The sequence below is a fragment of the Amblyraja radiata genome, chromosome 21, assembly GCF_010909765.2.
Source record: "Amblyraja radiata isolate CabotCenter1 chromosome 21, sAmbRad1.1.pri, whole genome shotgun sequence".
Lineage (NCBI taxonomy): Eukaryota > Metazoa > Chordata > Chondrichthyes > Rajiformes > Rajidae > Amblyraja > Amblyraja radiata.
The window spans coordinates 20,522,649-20,542,713 of NC_045976.1; the positions used below are offsets into that span (position 1 = coordinate 20,522,649).

The 20,065-nt window shown below is 40.2% G+C and overlaps 1 protein-coding gene across 5 annotated transcripts in view; it reads left to right on the forward strand.

Annotated features, from left to right (window-relative positions):
* The window catches only part of gramd4 (GRAM domain containing 4), a 112,353-nt gene that overhangs the window by 41,517 nt on the left and 50,771 nt on the right, over positions 1-20,065 (forward strand). For all 5 annotated transcript variants that reach the window (XM_033039755.1, XM_033039751.1, XM_033039750.1 and 2 more), the window contains one exon: positions 5,750-5,870. In XM_033039755.1, coding sequence (XP_032895646.1) covers positions 5,750-5,870 — 121 coding nt within the window. The remainder of the gene's footprint in view (positions 1-5,749; positions 5,871-20,065) is intronic.

A 20,065-nucleotide genomic window follows, 5' to 3' on the forward strand; every position in this document is an offset into this window, starting at 1 on the left:
GCATTAGTAGTGATCTTTGAAGAATCACTAGAGCCAGGAATGGTCCCAGAGGACCGGAAGATCATAAATGTATCTTAATTGTTTAAAGGGGGTGTCCCACTTGGGCGACCTAATTGGCGAGTTTAGAAGAGTTTGAAAAAATGACATGTTGAAGGCCTCCTTCGACTATGTAGAAGACCTCCTTCGACTATGTTGAAGACCAGCTTTGACGAGTGACGACTAGCTATGACTAACTTCGGGAAAATAGGACACCGAATAGTGGAGAGTGGAGAGTGAAGACGACCTCCTTCGACCTCCCTTCGACTATGATGAAGACTATCTTCGACCTTTGACTGCCCTCAATTACCTACGACTAACACGCCGACCTACTACAACCTACGACGGCTAAACCTACGAGTAAAAAAAGTATTGATTTTTTCCATGGCGACCTTTTTTTACTCGCGTGCATTTTTTAACATATTGAAAAAACACCACGACCTAGCTGAGGCTTTGAGTACGCGGAGACCACTCTCGCGCATGAAGGAGAGTTACGAAGACCACCTACGACCTCGTGTCGACCATACTGCGAGTATGAGTCGAGGGCAAACTCGCCAGAACTCGTGCATTAGGTCGCCCAAGTGGGACAGACCCTTAAGAAGGGAGCAAGGAAAATAAATGATAGGCCCACTGGTCTTACTTCTATGGTTGGTAACATTTTAGTGTCCATTATTCAGGATGAGGTTTTGGAGTACTTGGAAGCACGTGATAGTATAGGCTGAAATCAGCATGGTTTTGTGAAAGGGTAATCTTGCCCGACAAATCTGTTGGAATTCTTTGTGAAAGTAAATAGCAGGATAGACAAGGGACAGTTAGTGGATGTTGTTTACTTGGATTTTCAGAAGGCCTTTGATAAGGTGCCACATGTGTGGCTTCTAAACGAGATAGGAGCCCATGGTATTAGAGGCAAGGTATTAGCATGGATAGAAGATTGGTGGACTGGCAGAAGGCGAACAGTTGGAATAAAGGGTGCCTTTTCTGATTGCCTGCTGGTGACATCTCATGTTCACGGGGTTGGTGTTAGCCTCGCTACTTTTCACGTCGTATGTTAATGGCCTGGATGATGGAATTCATGGCTTTGTGGCCATGTTTGCAGGTGACACGAAGATAGGTGCAGGGGAAGGTAGTGTTGAGGAAGCAGGGAGTCTACAGAAGGACCTGGACAGGTTGGGAGAGTGGGCAAAGATGTGGAAAAAGGTATACAGCGTAGCACAGTACGGTCATGCACTTTGGTAGAAGGAATAAAAGCATAGACTACTTTCTAAATAGGGAGAGGATTCTGAAATCGGAGGTGCAAAAGGACTTAGGAGTGCTGATGCAGGATTCCCAAAAGGTTAATTTGCAGGTTGAAGAAGGCAAGGGGACTAGAATATAAAAACAAGGATGTAATACTGAGGCTTTATTGTGAGTAGATTTGGACCCCATATTTGTGGAAGCATGTGGTGGCATTGGAGATGGTCCAGAGAAGGTTTAGGAGAATGATCCTGGTGATGTTTGGGTGAACGTACGAAGAGCATTTGATGGCTCTGGGCCTATACTCGCTGGAGTTCAGAAAGATGATGGGGGAATCCCACTGAAACCTACCGGATAATGAAAAGCTTAAATAGAATGGATGTTTCCAGTAATGGGAGAGTCTATGATCAGAGGGCACAACCTCCATAAAAGGACATACTTTTAGAATGGAGATGAGGAGGAATTTCTTTAGCCAAAGGCTGGTGTATCTGTGGAATTCATTACCACAGACCGTTGTGGTGGCAAAGGTATTGGGTATTTTTAGAGCAGGGTTTGATAGGTTTTTGATTAGTAAGTGCGTCAAAGATGATGGGGAGAAGGGATATGGACTAAACGCAGGCTGGTGGGACTAGTGTAGCTGGGACATGTTGGCCAGTGTGGGAAAGCTGAGCCAAATGGCCCGTTTCCACGCTGTATCACCCTATTACTCTAGGACTTTAAGGCAGGAGAATGGGATTGGGTGGGTAAAATATGTCATGATTGAATAGATGCCATGACAGACTCAATGGGTTGAATGGTTTAATTCTGCTCTTTTGACTTATGGTAACAATTCAGTAGAAAAGTATTTGATTTTATAAACTGTAATGATGTAAATTAAAGTTCTAATTCTTGTGTTTTGAACCCTTCCATACTTCATCCTCTCGGGATTTCTATGGGCTGCTGCTTACATGTGATTCACTAGCAAATGGCTTGGTTTCACTTTCTTTTACGCGCAACTCAAACTTTTTAAGTTAAATGCTGCAAGGTGATTAAAATCTCTGGAATTGTATCCAGGCAGAAAATTGAGGGGCAAAGCTACTGAAAAGTATAGGTCTACAGGTAACGCCAGGGTTCCATTCTGGATAATTATTTGTAACCCAAACATGTCAGAAATGTGGCCATGAACAGAGTTTCCACACAGCAGGAGGTGCCAGCAGAGGTGGGTTGTCCCATAGCAAAGGGTAGTCTCAAGGAGCATTTTAAGTCTCGTTTTGTCATTCTGCTGATATTAACAAATTTAGCGTGAGCTTATCTTGGGCTAATAATGAGACCACACCTGAAGTATTGTGTACAGTTTTGGTCTCCAAATCTGAGGAAAGACATTCTTACCATAGAGGGAGTACAGAGAAGGTTCACCAGACTGATTCCTGGGATGTCAGGCCTTTCATATGAAGAAAGACTGGATAGACTCGGCTGTACTCGCTAGAATTTAGAAGATTGAGGGGGGATCTTATAGAAACTTACAAAATTCTTAAGCTGGTTGGACAGGCTAGATGCAGGAAGATTGTTCCCGATGTTGGGGAAGTCCAGGACAAGGGGTCACAGTTTAAGGATAAAGGGGAAATCCTTTAGGACCGAGATGAGAAAAACATTTTTCACACAGAGAGTGGTAAATCGCTGGAACTCTCTGCCACAGAAGGTAGTTGAGGCCAGTTCATTGGCTATATTTAAGAGGGAGTTAGATGTGGCCCTTGTGGCTAAAGGGATCGGGGGTATGGAGAGAAGGCAGGTACAGGATACTGAGTTGGATGATCAGCCATGATCATATTGAATGGCGGTGCAGGCTCGAAGGGCCGAATGGCCTACTCCTGCACCTATTTTCTATGTTTCTATGACTCTTTTAAAACATTTTACTGCAGCCAAAATTTTAGATCCTGTAGATGATTTTAAGAATGGCCTGGATGGATTGTCTGTGGATAGGATTCGTAAAATGGACATCCATGTGTTAACTAGGGTTCGAAGTGGCAAAGTTCCAGTTAGTGTCAAGAACAATTGTTTGCAGCTGCTTGCTAATCCATCTCGCTTGTCTTGCAAATGCTCCTTCGTATGTATGGGTTGCATTTAAATCGGGATTTTAGTAGGCTGGGGAGGATCTGTACAAATGATCTAGACAGGGCCACCTGCCTGAAACTTGATTGCAGTTATGTGGCTTTAAAGTTGAATGGTAAACTGTAGGGCAGCTTCCAGTGTGTACAGCAAGGGAAATCCTATGACTCACAACAAGTATGACTTGTTATCGATGATGCCAAGAATTCTTTTGTATAAACCCAGCTCTGACAAATATTTATTTATTGAATAAACATTTTTGTGGAGAATACAATTACAAAGTATTTTGATATTCTTCAATGTTAACAAACCTTTGTGGCAAAACTCTGTACCTTTCATTTCTGTACCATTGTGACCTTTCATTTCAGAGCAAACATGTTATTTTATGTGCAAATTTTTCATCATTTCATACAAACCTTTAATGATGCCAGTCTCTTTTGCCTACTATTTAACGAATGTATAAATATTATTTTTCAAAAAAGGGGATTTTTGGATTTTGTATCGTGTCAGGGAAATTGAGTGGGAAACTATGATAGTTTCAAATTTTTCTGGTGAGATATTTCTGTTATCTTTTACATTTTATATAAAACAGAATTTTAAAATTTTAGAGTGGTAAAAATAAAATAGTATTTTATAAAATAGTAATAAAAATGGAGCTGCTTCATTCCTAATGTGTTTGGAGCAATGGAGCAAAGAACTGTCAGCCAAGCAGTGATGGTGGTGCATTCACACAAATGGTGGTGGTTAACTGCCATGATTGCGTAATAATAATTGCTCCCAATCGTGAATATCATTTTTCCAGGCGAGTGTTTAATTACTGATCTTGGCCTAAAAGCAGACTTGATTAGGTTACTGCCATTATAACATCAGTTTTCTGTTTTACTGTTCACAGTTTCTCAATTTTGCTTCTTGAACTCTATTATTTTTACATAAAATGAGAAAACACAATTAGGTTAGTTTAGTTTAGAACTTTTACTCTATTACTCCATAGAACCTTCATAGAACCGTTTTATTTTATATTAATAAATTCAAAGATATTCCTAAACCTGTAGATTACCACATTAAATATTTTATATTCATATTTCATTAGGGCAAAGAAGGGAGACCACTTGGCCCTTTCAATTTTATGTTATCCCTCCGAACTATCCCACTAGTCCCAATCCCTACTTTCCTGTGGTCTGACCCCCCTCACACGCAAACTAATTTCTACTCCTCCTACCATGGACCTCTAACCATGTAATTTGCAGTCTATACATACCCACCATTACAACTTTGGGATATGATAAGAAACCAAAGCACATGGGGAAATTCATTTGGTTAAAGGAAAAATATTTTAAAAACTCACAGACAACACTAAGGATTAGGATGGAGAATAAGTGGCTAGAGCACTACCTGTTGTGCCATTGTACTGTTTGTCAAGCATATTTTATGCAAACCCATTTTTTGAGAGTAAATACTCCATATGTAATACAATGGTTGAGTCAGCAGCTTTCTGTTTTCTGATGCCATCATCCTTGTTTTTGAGTCCATCCAATGGTTCACTTCTCTGTATTTCAGTATCCCAATTCTAGACAGTTCAGACCAATCCATGTCTTCTAGTTCTGACCTTCTGAATTCCATATTTATTTACTCCACTCCTATAGCTGTGCTTTCAGTTGCCAAGGCCCCATGCAATGGGCAACCTTGGTTTTAAATCCTTTTCCCACTCTCTTCATATCTCTGTTGGCTGCAAACTTTGAAATAGTACCTTTCGACACTTCTTCCAGACTATTACGATATATTGTGAATAGCCCTGGCCTAAGCACCTCTTCACCTGTTATGTGGAACATAGTTAATAGCCTCTGAAAATCTAATCACCGCATTGACTGGTTTTCCTTGTCCATACCACTAGTTAAATCTTCAGAGGAGTCCAGTTTGTTTGTTAAATATCTCCTTTTCATAAATCTATATTGACTTTGATTTATTTTTTTAATGTCTTGTATTAACAGCCTGCAGCATTTTTGTACAACTGATGTTAGGCTAACTATTCTTCAGTTCCCCGTTTTCTCTTTCCCATTTCTTTAAATCGAAGGATTACATTTTTCATCTTAAAATCTTCAGGAATCTATAATGCAATCATGAGTATGACACCCTATTGTGAGTCTGGATTAAGTCACTTCCTGTCTTTTTTTGAAGGAGTCTACAGTTTATTCAATAATTCCTTGCATTTTATTGATTCACAGCGGAAATGGGTAGGTTGAAGGAGTCTCTGCATTGAACCGTATCAGCAACATTCTGTTGGTTGCAGCATTCAGCTGGTTGAATCACACTCGAGGATATCTTGTGTGCATTTTACCAACCTTGCAGTTTGCTGTGGATTATTTATTTTCAGTAAGTCTTTCCATTTTCATTTCAGACAGCCACGGGGTCATCGATTATGGCTTTGGGAATTCAAGATTTCAACAGAACAGAATCTGAACGACTGAATGAGATCAAAGGACATCTTGAAATTGCTCTGTTGGAAAAGCATTTTCTGCGTAAGTGATTTGTAAGGGATGACTCTACTGCTGATGAGCTTATTTTATTTTGCATATTTTCAGTAAATCAAATTAATTATATGTCTGGTAAAATATATTGTAATATCTGAAAATCTTTTATATTATTGGCTCTTTCAACTTCATCATGAGTGTTGGTGTGTTATTGGCTGCTGCATCAGATCATTACTTTTGTATATTTACCAATGCTCCTGTGCGGATTTGGGATCTACATGTTGCTGGCAAAGGCCAGAATTTGTTGCCCACCCCGTTATGTTCTTGAGATGATTGTGGTGAGACACCTTGCACTGATCTAGTCTTCCTGGTAAAAGTACTTCCACTGTATTGTCGGGTAGGGAGTTCTAGGATGTAGACCCATTGACAAAGAAGAAATGTTGGTTTATTAACAAGTCTGGATGATGCACAGTTTGGAGGGGAACCTGCAGATGTTGGTGTTACATTCCATTGAGGCCCTAGTCCTGCTTGTTGGTGGAGGTTGTGAGATTAGGAGATTTGTCAAAGTAACGGATGTGAGTAACTGATTTTTTTAGGTGATACATACTGCAGCAATGGTGCACCAGTGGTTCAGGGAATAAAAGTAGTTATTACAGTAAAGCAGTACAGTACTCGAACAGACGCTTCAGCCTACCATGTCTGTGCTGACCATGCTGACAATCTAAACTAATCCCATCTGCCTGCACATGCTCTGTATCCCTCTTCCCTGCCTGTTCATTTGTCTATCTAAATGCCTCTTTTAAAAAAAAAAAACATTATTTTATCTACATCCACCACCTCACGTGGCAGCATGTTCAAAGCATTCTCTATGTAATAATAAAAACATCTTGCCATGCACATCTCCAGGGTTTAGACCAGTAACAATGAAGGATGGTAACTTCCTTGCTTGAAGGATTTAACTTCCTTGTCTACATTTATTTTTGATATCCTCCTTGACCTTTCCTGCCCAAGGACCCATCCAAATGTATTTTAAACATGCCACTAGATCTGTCTTTACAGCTTCATCTGGCAGCTCATTTCATATACCCACCACCATCGGTGTGAGAAAGTTTAAATTTTTCCCCTCTCACCTTAAAACTCTGCCCCCTCGTGCTCGGCCCTTCAAGCCAGCAGCACCATTCAATGTGATCATGGCTGATCATCCACAATCAGTACCCCATTCCTGCCTTCTCCCCATATCCCCTGATTCTGCTATCTTTAAGAGCTCTATCTAACTCTCCCTTGAAAGCATCCAGAGAACTGGCCTCCACTGCCTTCTGAGGCAGAGAATTCCACAAACTCACAACACTCTGTGTGAAAAAGTTTTTCCTCATCTCCGTTCTAAATGGCCTACCGCTTATTTTTAAACTGTGGCCCCTGGTTCTGGACTCCCCCAACATCGGGAACGTGTTTCCTGCCACTAGCATATCCAAACCCTTATATGTATCAATAAGATAGCCTCTCATCCTTCTAAATTCCAGAGTATACAAGCCCAGCCGCTCCATTCTATCAACATATGACAGTCCTGCCATCCCCGGAATTAATCTGGTAAACCTACACTGCACTCCCTCAATAGCAAGAATGTCCTTCCTTAAATTTGGAGACCAAAACGGCACACTATACTCCAGGTGTGGTCTCACTAGGGCCCTGTTCAACTGCAGAAGGACCTCTTTGCTCCAATACTCAACTCTTCTTGCTATGAAGGCTAACATGCCATTCGCTTTCATCACTGCCTGGTGTACCTGCATGCTTACTTTCAGTGACTGATGAACAAGGACCCCCCAGATCCCAGTTGTACTTCCCCTTTCCCCAACTTGACACCATTTAGATAATCCTGGAGTAGAAAGTGATTAAGCGTATCAATCATTCCAACAATTTGGCTGTGCCAAGTTTGCTTTCTCCTGTTCTCCTGGATTCTTTAGAGTAACTAATCATTATAGAATACTGGACAAAAACAAAGCAGTGAAGAGGATTTGGAAACATCAATGTCCAATCCTGTACTTGGGTAGCTCCACGGAGAACAGCTAAAAGATGGCAGTGAGTAAAGTACAGAATCGCAGTTGGGGCATTTCAGTTGTATAGAACGAGTGTCACAGCTGTTTGTTGCATAGCAGCACCTCGTATTCCCTTGCTGTCTCCTCCCCTTCTCAGCTCTCCCTCAGCCCTCTGGCTCCTCCTCTTCCTTTCTTCTTCCCGCCCCCCCCCCCCACCCCGCATCAGTCTGAAGAAGGGTTTTGGCCCGAAACGTTGCCTATTTCCTTCACTCCATAGATGCTGCCGCACCCGCTGAGTTTCTCCAGCAATTTTGTCTACCTTTGATTTTCCAGCATCTGCAGTTCCTTCTTGAACACTGCATAGTTTGTCTTTTGTACTCGCCCATACATTTTTTGGAATCAATTGGGTTCGTTTTGAGTGATTTATTTTCCTTTAAAAAAAATTTAAAAAAGTTATTTTCATTGGCTTAAAGGACTGCAGTAATGTGTATTAGGCATTGAGGGTTCTGGTAATCAGTGTGAAGCATTTGTCACTTGTAGGTGACGTTTGTCAGGTGGCTAGCTAATCATTTGTAACTGTTACAGCAAACATCAGGATTAAATCTTTATATTATCATATGCCAAACAACAATCTTTCTGATTTTGATGTTTGAAACCAGGTACATACAGGGGTATGAATTCAAGTTACAGAATTTGCTTATATTTTGGAATCACCTTAAAGCTTGCATAAATGTTTTTCAGTCTTTGCTGCAATGCAGTATTTTATTTGTAATGACTTAAACAAAAAAATTCTGTTTCCCAAAAGAGACTTCCACATACATTTCCAAACTGTAGCTTTCAAACATTCACAGAGAAGGATACGACTTCATGAGGCAAGGGAGATATATGAGGCTAGATGCATTCTGAAACATAAATGATACTTGCAAATAGCTACATTCATTTTTTTTTTAGTGTGGCGGCATGGGTTCAAAGCAGTAGTAACATATAATAGCCAGAGATGCTTTCGCTTGGGCAGCTGACAGCCCAGTGGTATGAATCTTGATCTCTAACTTCGAATAACCCCGGCATTCCCTCTCTCCCCATGCCTCCCCCACCAAAGTCGCACCAGCTTCTCGTTTTCACACAACAAACAGTGAAACAATGGCCTGTTTCCTTTATCATTGTTACTTTTTGCATCTTTCATTCATTGTTCTACATCATCGTCGATATCTCTCGTTTCCCTTTCCCGTGACTTTCAGTCTGAAGAAGGGTCTCGACCCTGAAACGTCACCCATTCCTTCTCTCCGGAGATGCTGCCTGTGCCGCTGAATTACTCCAGCTTTTTGTGTCTATCTTTGGTTAGATTGATCAGCTTTAAAATATAATGAGCTAATTTCACAGTATCTCTTCGAGAGTGTTTAATTGTCATAAGCATCAGGAACGGAACAATTACATTTTTGCTTGCTGCGGCTTTATAGGCACACTAATGCAGCAACATAACAAATAAATCAATAATATAATTATCAGTAATGCCAGCTAACCAGGCCGTAATAGTACAAACCAAGGTATTTAATGTAATATAAACAGAGTCCACAGTAGATCGTTGTTGAGGTAGGATTGTGATCAGGGTTGTGATCAGAATGTAGGTCAAGAGCGTGATAGTTTATGGGGGGAAAATGCTGTTCTTGAACCTAATCGGGGACCAGGTGTGGTTCTTTGATGATATTAGCTGCTTTTTTTGAGGCAGCGCTTGTAGAGTTTTGAGGACTGGCCAATGTCTACCACTTCCTGCACCCTTCTTTGTTCTTCGGAATTTGAACTACTGAACCAGGTCATGATAGAACAAGTCAGTATGCTCTCTACCATTCACCTATAGAGGTTTGATAGCCTATTCGGCCACATGCTTAGTTTTGTTTTAATTTTGTGACATATCCTTTGTTACTAATTTCTCCATTCCATTACTACACTGTTGTAGCATCCTCTTTTGAGCCAGAAATTTTTGAACTATCATCCTGCACTATTCAAAGATGTGCCAGTGAAGTCGTGGTTAATACTTGCACATAAATCAAAACAATGTATCTGTGAATTTCTCTGTTGGTCCTTGTTTGTAACATGGTTTTGTTACAGGAAAGTCTGTTCCTGAAATGATCCAAATCCCCAAACCATCAGAAAGGAATTGTGCTTTGAGCTGTGAAATCAGAAAGGATAAAAGAAAAGCTCAGATGCCTGGAAGCCAAGTGATTCAAGATTTATGAATTATGTTTTGTACTTTGGCATGGAATCGAAACACACTTAGCCGCAAAAAAATTGAGGTGATGAGGCATTGGACAAGCAACATTCGGCTCCTGCTTTGTACAGAATAGTTTTTTGAAATTATTGAGTGCTTTTTCTTGAAACACCTTTTGGTTTGATATACATTAATAATTAATACATTAATAATTGACATTAATAATTGACATTGATATGATATCTCTGCTATCAGTCAATCTCGTTGAACTGATTCCAAGAGCACTATTTTGGAGGCAGCATTCAGCAAAATGGAAGACAGTTTTCCGCCTGTCTTTCTTGGATTCAAAATGTGCAGTCGGGCAGGGAAGTCAGAAGGAGCATAAATAGACATCACTAAGCATATTAATGATAATGTCTTATCACAGCTCAGTTGGTAGCTTTCTTATTTATGAGTCAGAAAGTTATGGGTTCATGCTGCAGAGATTTGAGTGCAAAATTCTTCACTGAAATGGCAGTGGCGAATGAAGGGAGTTGGTTGCTGTCAGTTGTCTTTGGAGTGTAATGTTAAACTTCCATCGTTAACTTCCATCGTTAAATGAAGTCAGTTATTGTTGTAGTTCTGATTTTAAAAAATGTCAATCAATGACTGTAAAATATTTATGCAGCCTTGTATGGCAGGTGTGCATTGCTGATGAGTAGAGCCAGGATATTGCCATAAATGCCATGAGTGCCTTTTCATTCCTTTTTTTGATGACTTCACTAGGATAATGCCTTTTTCACGATTGAGTGCCTATATCAGCCTTTTTTTGCCGTTTTGCTAATAGGTTGTGCTATTTTCTCTAATTGTACCGTGATTACAATGACGTTTTCTATGTTAACATGTTAATATTAATGTTATTATTAACGTGTTAACATAGTATAAATAACAAGAACATTTCCACCACCGGGGCAAAAACCGGGGGCGCCACCGTTGGTCGTTCGTGCCGCTGCCTGCTGGTTTAGCCTTCTCCAAGATCTATTTAAGAAAGAACTGCAGATACTGGAAAAATCAAAGGTAGACAAAAAATGCTGGAGAAACTCAGCGGGTGAGGCAGCATCTATGGAGAGAAGGAATAGGCGACGTTTCGGGTCGAGACCCTTCTTCAGACTGATGTGGGGGGGTGGGAAAAAGAAAGGAAGAGGTGGAGACAGTAGGACTAGAAGTAGAGCTGGGAAGGGGGAGGAGAGCGAAGACACGGGGTATCTAAAATTAGAGAAGTTGATACCGCTGGGGTGTAGACTACCCAAGCAAAATGCCCAAGCTTGTCTCCTCAATACATTTTCTGCCGGCTCCAGTCGCTGGGTTTTTGAGTGTTCTATGCAAGGTATTGATGCTGGAATTCCACTGTGGAAATTGGAAAACAAACCTCTCAGAGGTTTTTTTAGAGAAATACACAGAGGAACATATACCTAGCGAGTCATCATTAAGGACAAATTATGTTGACAGCAACTTCAACATCGTTGTGCAGAAAATTAGAGATGAAGTTGCATGCAACAAAATATGGATCTCAATGGAGGAGCCAACCAATGCTGTGGGGAGATATGTTGTCAATGTGGTCATCGGTACACTGGATGCAGGTCACCCATCAAAGGAGTATTTGTTGACATCGGAAGTATTGGAGAAGTCAAACAGCTCAACTATTACTCAGTTGTTTACAACTTCACTTGCTGTACTTTGGCCAGAAGATATAAAACACGAGAATGTTCTTCTGTTTGTGACTGATGCAGCTCCGTACATGAAAAAAGCTGCTTGTGCTCTTAAAGTTTTATTTCCCAAAATGTTGCATTTGACATGCTTAGCTCAAGGACTTCATAGAATTGTCAAGCACATATGTAGCTTGTTTCCAATTGTTGATTGCCTAGTTTCCAATGTCAAGAAAATCTTCCTCAAAGTTGTTCAAGGAAATGGCACCCGAGATTCCGCTAGCTCCTCAGCCCGTTTTGACTAGGTGGGGTACATGGGTCTACGCTGTGCTCTACTATGCTGTAAATTTTGAAAAGATAAAAGAAATCGTCAACTGTTTTGAAGAAGAAGAATCTGCTGCAGTCAGGATCGTCAGTGAAATCATGTAGAAAAAGTCCCTCCACCACGATCTTGTGTTTATTGCTTCCAATTTTGCAAACTTCCCACAAGCTATCACTTCCCTTGAGAAACGAGGCAAAACATTAGTGAATAACTTGCAGGTTTTGAACAAAGTAACTGACAATATCCATAAAATTCCTGGCGATGTAGGTAAAGATATACAAGGAAAATGTGAGAGTGATTTTAGCTAACAAAGATCTTGAAGAAATACAAAACATAGCTAAAGTTCTCAAAGGTAGTTGTAATGCACAAGATATCGACATGAATATAGAATTGGTAGCTTGTTTGCATGCACCAGTGACCTCAGCTGAGGTAGAAAGATGTTTTTCACAATTGAAGCATACATATTTGTACTAATTTTGATGTGCCAGGTACTTTTGTAAATATTTTGTAAGTTTGTAAATATTTGTATTTGCCACAAAGTTTAATCTACCACAATTTACTATTAATGTAGTATTTTCTGAGATTCACTACAAGTAGTGTTATGTTCATTTCCAAGTGAGCCCCGTAAGTTGTGCAAACACTCGTCACAGATCTGTACAAACATGATGTTTTGTATAATTTATGTTCAATAAAATATTTATTTATTCCGCCAACACTGTTGTTATTTGCAATGGCTAGCAGTCTAGTTTTTAACTCTTCAAAATTCTATCACGATGTATTCACTTTTCCTAAGAGGATCTCTTCTTATGGGATTATTTTAATGATTAATTAGCAAATTTCATAATCTTCCATGTTCATTGCTCTGGGAAATTCCCCTATTATGAGGGATTCTCTTCCAAACTACTTATTTACCTGTTAGATTTTGTTAGGAACACTGACAGAAGGCATCTTTGAAAAATGCTTTTTGAAAAGGCTTTGAAAATGGGAGAGATGCAGCAAAGCAGAATTGATTATTAGAGAAAGTAACCAAATGTGTAGGCTAAATCGTTTGAAAATTGTCACATAAGCGAAGGGGTGAAAACTGTCCTGGTCAAAGTGTGAGGACATAATATTAAAAAAGCCAATTGAAGGATTTCTAAATGAAGTTAAAAAGGTTGAATTCAATTTCAAGAGGAGACATCAACATCAGACAGGACAGAATGATAGATAAATGACGATAGACACAAAGCTGGATGATGGTGTAAGTAGTTGAATTTCAATAATATGTTCAAGTCTATTTAAAAAGAAGACTGTTACATTGCTTGGAGTGAAGCTAAGTCTGTGGTGCTGTTGACAGCTGGTTTGGGGGTTTTGCTGCAATGACAATAAAATTATGATATATTAATGGCAGAATACAGATAGGATCTAAAATCATGAGGTTTAGATTATGTAAAGTGAAATGTTTCAGGGAATGAAAACATGGTGCTCAGAGCTTGAAATGTTAAAGAAGTAGAATGATTTTAGCTAAGGTGAGCATATCTTAAGCACGAAAAATGAAAATGCATTTCATTGGTGTATTTTCAATATGTGTTTAGAAGTTGAGCAAAACGTGCCATTATATTCTTCTTGACTAAGCAGGTTAAACCTGAATTTAGTACCTGGGTTTATTGTAGATTTCCTGAATTTGTAATTCTTCTGGTATGGAGTCACGGTGCATATGATTGCTGTAGAATTAAAGTAATTTAAATAAAGCTGCATGCCATTTTTCATTTTGCTACTGATCTCATGTTGATGGTTGTTGAATGCCTAAGTACACATGAGGTTAAACAAGGATGCCAGAGACGGAGCTGGAATCCATCTGAGAGGAGCAGTGTAATGATTACGTTTCTAATGGGATATACAAAAATATATTTGTTGTTTTGCCAAATGATCACTATGAAATGTTTTCAAAGGATGATGGTGTAAGTAGTTGAATTTCAATAATATGTTCAAGTCTATTTAAAAAGAAGACTGTTACATTGCTTGGAGTGAAGCTCCAAGAGCATTCTAGAGCTCCAAGAGCATACCTAGAGCATTCTAGGGGTTGAAATTGGCTCTTGAAAAGATGGTAGATACCTCTCCGTGTTTAAAAAAAAAAAATGTGCTGTAAGATATAGGTAGACAAAAATGCTGGGGAAACTCAGCGGGTGAGGCAGCATCTATGGAGCGAAGGAAATGGGCAACGTTTCGGGTCGAAAAACTTTTAAAACATTTTTGGTGAAGATGAGGGAATGGGGGCCTAGAAAACTGAAGTCCTGGAGTAAATGAAGAGCGTGTGAGGCGTCTTGAACATAGGTAGGGAGGAATTTACCAGGGGGGATAGGATGGAGTCGAGGTATGTGGAAATAAGTTCGGTAGGACACGAACAGGCAGAAACAATGGGTCTGCCAGGACAGTCAGTTTTGTGGATTTTGGGGAGAAGGTAAAATCGGACCCGAATCGTTGCCTATTTCCTTCGCTCCATAGATGCTGCATCACCCGCTGAGTTTCTCCAGCATTTTTGTCTACCTTCCATTTTGCAGTATCTGCAGTTCCTTCTTAAACATGCTGTAAGATATAGTTGGGTAATAAGCTGTAGGGCTATGATCAATTGCTGGTTGATATGATTAAGTCGGGAAGCATTCAGTGCAAGAATATAGACATTCTAACCTGCTAATAAAGTTCTTGATGATGAATGGTCATTGACCTTTTTAATGTTTCTCCATATATGCTGCTCAACCTGCTGATTTTGTTTTTCAGGAAATTGTTGGCTTTTATGTTAATGTTGGCAATATTTTGCTGTTTTATTAATGGTCTTGAACATAAGTTTTCAGGATCATGGAAATAAATAAATAAGAGAACATTGTTAACGTTTATTATTCACTATGAGATATGAATGACTGATGTCACCTTATATTAGCACTATGGCTGCAGTTATAAGTAGAAAGACACAAAAAGCTAAGTAGAAAGACAAAAAAAGCTGGAGAAGAACGGTCTCGGCCTGAAAGGTCACCCATTCCTCCTCTCCGGAGATGCTGCCTGTCCAGCTGAGTTACTCCAGCTTTTTGTGTCTTTCTTTGGTTGAAACCAACATCTGCAGTTCCTTCCTACACTTGCAGTATAAGAAGTCAAGAGAGTTTGTCGCATTTTCACCAAAACTAGGTTATTCTATAGTGGCACAGTTTTATCGTTTTCTGGTATTATGGAACGGTCCGAGTCAGAACTACAAACATTGGTGTGGGTAATCAGACAGGATGTCAGGTTTTGTAATGCTGCTCAATTTCTCATTACAATGCAATGGTATATGGACACACTGATCTGTTCTGTATTCGTGCCTACTATGTTCTGGTGTGCTAAAGCAAAGCAAGAATTTCATTGTCCTATTAGGGACACATGACAATAAACTCTTGAACTTGAGTAATCTTCCTCCAACGTGCCATTAATTTTACTGACTTTTCTTAGTTTTTTTGTATTAACATGCTGTGTTGCAGTTACATTTCAGGAACACACTGTCCAATGCTTCACTAAACTTGCCATTATCCATGTTTAATCAAATGGCCAATGGTATTCCAGTTTGATCCTGTCCACATATGTGAACTTTTAGCAGAATCTGTGCACAGTCATCAAGTGCTGGAAGGGGTCTAAATACTCATTGCTTCTTAATGTGACCGCCATTTTACTTATTTACAATGTTTTTGACATTTTATTTGCAGTGACCATTCTAAAATTAAAGGTCGATGAAGTATTCCTGTGCCACAGATAACTGATTTCCTGCGGAAGTTTCTTAGTAAATGAATTAGAATGAGGTAACTCTTCTAACGACAGAAGCTCTCGTGGGCTGAATCCAGCTCTTGCACCGACCTGGTCAGATATAGAGAGCTGACGGCTACTTCCTCTTGCATAGGCATAGTGAGGCATCAATGATGAGTTGGCTGTGGGCAGCTCATCTCCGAGGCACTATCTCAAATGCACTGGCAGCTCTTGACGGGGATTAAAGCTGGAGACATTTACATGGCCTTGTGTTAAAGCTGTCATGGACTGCTGAATTCAGTTCATAAATATTTGTATTGCAGTTACTTTGAATTGAGTTGACTTGATTTTTTTTTTAATTGGTTGGTTTCATGGTGAGGGGCGGGGAGAGAGTCTGATCAAATGCTATTCTGTTGTTTCTCCCGAGCGGCTGACAAAGCGTCTAGATTCCTCACCGGCACTCATGTTGGATGCCTGATATGTTTGTTTATCCAGCTTGTTGACTAGCGAATGAACCATAGCAAAGCTGCATGTCAGGATTTTAATGCATGGAAATAGAAATTCAGCACTCTCTGTCTTTGCATCAAGGGGGAATTATCTAAGGAACAAGCTATCTTACGTTAGAAAGTGATGTAGCTCCATTTGAAACCGAAGAAAATTATGAAGGTACTAGACCAAGTGGGGGGAGGCCATGTCCCCCAATGCAATATTCCACCACTCACCCATAGCCCCCACGGGAGTCCTGGACCCCAACGCAACCTTTTCCCCAACGCATTATTCCACCACTCACCTGTTTCTCCAATGCAATATTCCACCACTCACCCATAGCCCCCAACTGCGCAGGCGCGACTCATTTTTCCCTCATCCCCCAGCACTCCCTGTCCCTTCTCTTCACCCTTTTCTGCTCCTGGACGCTCAGGTTGCCGTACCAAGCCACGATGCAACCGGTCAGCATGCTCTCTACTGTGCACCTGTAGAAGTTCGAGAGAGTCCTCCTTGACATACCGACTCCGTAATCTTCTCAGGAAGTAGAGGAGCTGATGTGCTTTCTTTATGATTGCATCAGTGTTCTGCGACCAGAAGAGATCTTCGGAAATATGCACGCCCAGGAATTTGATGTTCGTGACCTTTTCCACCATCATTGATATAAATGGGATTGTGGGTCCCCATCCTACCCCTTCTGAAGTCCACAATCAGTTCCTTGGTTTTGCTGGTGTTGAGAGCCAGGTTATTGCGCTGGCACCGTTTGGTCAATCGGTCAATCTCACTTCTATGCTCTTGTCTTTTTGTGGTTATGTAATGCTGAGTTCAAACAGCAGCCTGCTTGAGAGAAATGTCACTGTTGGTGGAGTGTGTTGTGGCCAAGAAAGAAAAAGATTTTCACATGAGTCTCTCTTCCACTGATATATAGTGACGTTTACTGACTAGTTTCTTAAATACAACATAAATTGCAATAAATAGAAAATCAAGCAGCATCAGTTGAGATGTAAACAGAGTTTACATTTCAGGGAGTTGAAAATGCCCAGTATTTTCTGTTTTATTTCAAATTATCATTGTCTCTGAATTTTTTTTTGCCTCTGCTCTTTCTTTGCCTAGGAAATGGTGTCTGGCCTGCAAAGATCAGAAGTGAAAAGAAGCATCTCCTCTCAATTTCTGAAACAATTTCAATATTTAGGAATTATGATTTTGTTGTACAAATTTCAATAAAATCTAATTGTGGCTCACACTAAGCAGGCTGTAATCTAATTTTCACTCGAATGTGAGTGACGTTAAGCAGGAAGCTAATGTGCAAACATATCTGATTCAAATAATAATTGTGTGAAGGAGACAAGGCATTTCATAATGAAAGAAAAAATATATATTTGCAAATCTTTGTTACTGGTATGCACTTTCCTAATGACCCTATGATTGATTGATTAATGCTAATTTGAAATTCCACTGCTACGGAATTGGGATGTGTTTATCATATTACAAAAACAAATTCTTCCCAGTTCTGTGGGAATTTTTGAAATTTAGTGGTAGCAGAGTACTGATGTTGAAGGAACTATTTGCAATTTTTAAATTCTCCATATTGTACTTGATGGAGTATAAAGCTGCATGGTCCTGTTGATATAATCCTATTCGACAGTGTCACTAAGATTTAATGATTATACAGGTCAGTTCAATATCAATTAGGCAACTGCAGACACTGTTTGCAGTACAATGCTGTGATGGGGTCATCAGAGGATTTGCAATGTTTAAATCTAGACTCGCCATTTTGTTTATTGAACCTTACAACAGCATTATTGCCATGATATTCCTCTATCCTTTTTAATTATTTTTTTGTTGGAAAGTGTAAGCGTTTACTGTTTGTAGGGTTCTCAATTTTTGTAGCCCTGTATTCTGTCGGCATTGCTACCATCTCAAGTATTTTAAGTGCATATTGCTTATTTTTTTTGTTTGGAGTACATTAACACTCAAACTTGAATTTTGACTTGAAACGCTGCAAAGAGAAAATGTTTTTTGAAAGGAAATGGATCTCCTTTGCATGATCCTGTATACAAATAGAGCAATCTCCCAGGAACAATAATTAACACAATCTCAATTAAAACTGGGGGAGGCAATTTGATCTGTTTGTCTGTGTACTAATCAAAGTGCAGTGCTACCACTCTTTGCTGCCACACCCCCTACCCCATCAATCTTGATTCCCAAGCGTGCTAGTCACCACCCAAGTTCACATTCAGTCACATAAAAGTACTTAAGATTTCTGCATGAACGATCCTTGCAGGCAATGAGCTCCAGATATCATCTTCCCATCTCCCCACTGATCTTTCGACTCAATTACTTTACATGTCCTATGCCTGTTCCTAGTAGCTATTGAAACTCCCAGTAATTAGCTTTGATGAGACTGTTACAATGTTGAAATTGTCTTAAACAATTTTCTAAACAAAAACAAAGACAGTTGTTCTCAGTGAATTGGATGTTCTAGAGGGGATAGTGTCTTGTCTTCAAGTTTCACTTTCTGCTTTTTATTGAATCACCTGAGGAGGTTTAACCTGAAGTTAGTTTGTGTTTTGTGCAGGCACTCTGGGCTGAATTGCCTCCCATGCTGTACATTTCTACAACTTGATGCTTCACCATCTTTTTTGGAAAGCAGCTCTGTGAACCTCATTGGCACTCAGCTCCCAAAGAATATCAAATCCAAGGTAGACACAAAATGCTGCAGTAACTCAGCAGGACAGGCAGCATCACTGGAGAGAAGGAATGGGTGATGTTTTGGGTTGAGACCCTTCTTCAGACTATCAAATCCAGGTGGCTTGTAAAGATAGTTGCTTTAGTTTACATGGATTGCTGTTTCCCTCAGAGAACAGTGCACTTCTGTTGGTGATCTTTCTAGTGTCTTAAAATTAAATTTGGTTGAGTCTTACTATAATTAATGCTAAACCGAAGAAACTAACAAAGTTGGTCCACTGGAGATTTTCCACTGGTTTTATTTTTGGTAGAATTTATAAATGTAATACACATACGTTTTGATCTGGTGGCTAACCTTGCTGATGGACCAATGCTTGTGAATGCTGGAAATTTGAAATAAAAACAGAAGATGCTGAAAATGTTCAACAGATTTGGAAATATAGACCCCTTTGGCTGATGGGTGATCCCCAGGTACTCTAGTTTCAGTTGCTTCAAAAGCAAAGCACAGAACACTTAATTTGTCATTATTACAATAAAAAAAATAAAGACTACAGATTGAAAATAGGATTTTACTTCGGAGTCACGTGAGTGACTACGTGAAGAAGGGCCGTCCGTCTGCGTGCACGTCATTACATCTGAACGCAAACGCGCGACGGACTGGCAGAGGCACTGCGTCCTCCCAGGCCGTTAGGATGGGCAGGTAAGGAAAGTTGAATCACTTACCTGCATTCCTTCGGGCTTGAAACTTTTTGTAGTTTCAGGGCCCAGATGTCGAGGAGACGGTCCGCGGGGAAGTCGGCTGCCGAAGACCGCAGCATTTCCCAGTAGCGGGCAACGGTGTTTCCCGACATTTAGCGCCGGCAGCTGAACCGGCAGGAGACTTGTTGCAGGAGGAGAGCTCCATTGGTGGTCCTGCAGTACGGGAAAATCCACCCGCAAGTCAAACAACCCGTTGACTCAGAAGAGTCCGGGGAGGGAAAGGGATACCCTCCCTCAACGGAGAGCGTCTGAGGACGACTCTCCCACATAGGAGCAACTTTTTGGAGAAGTTGCTCCAACAATGACCTGCTCTAAGGAGA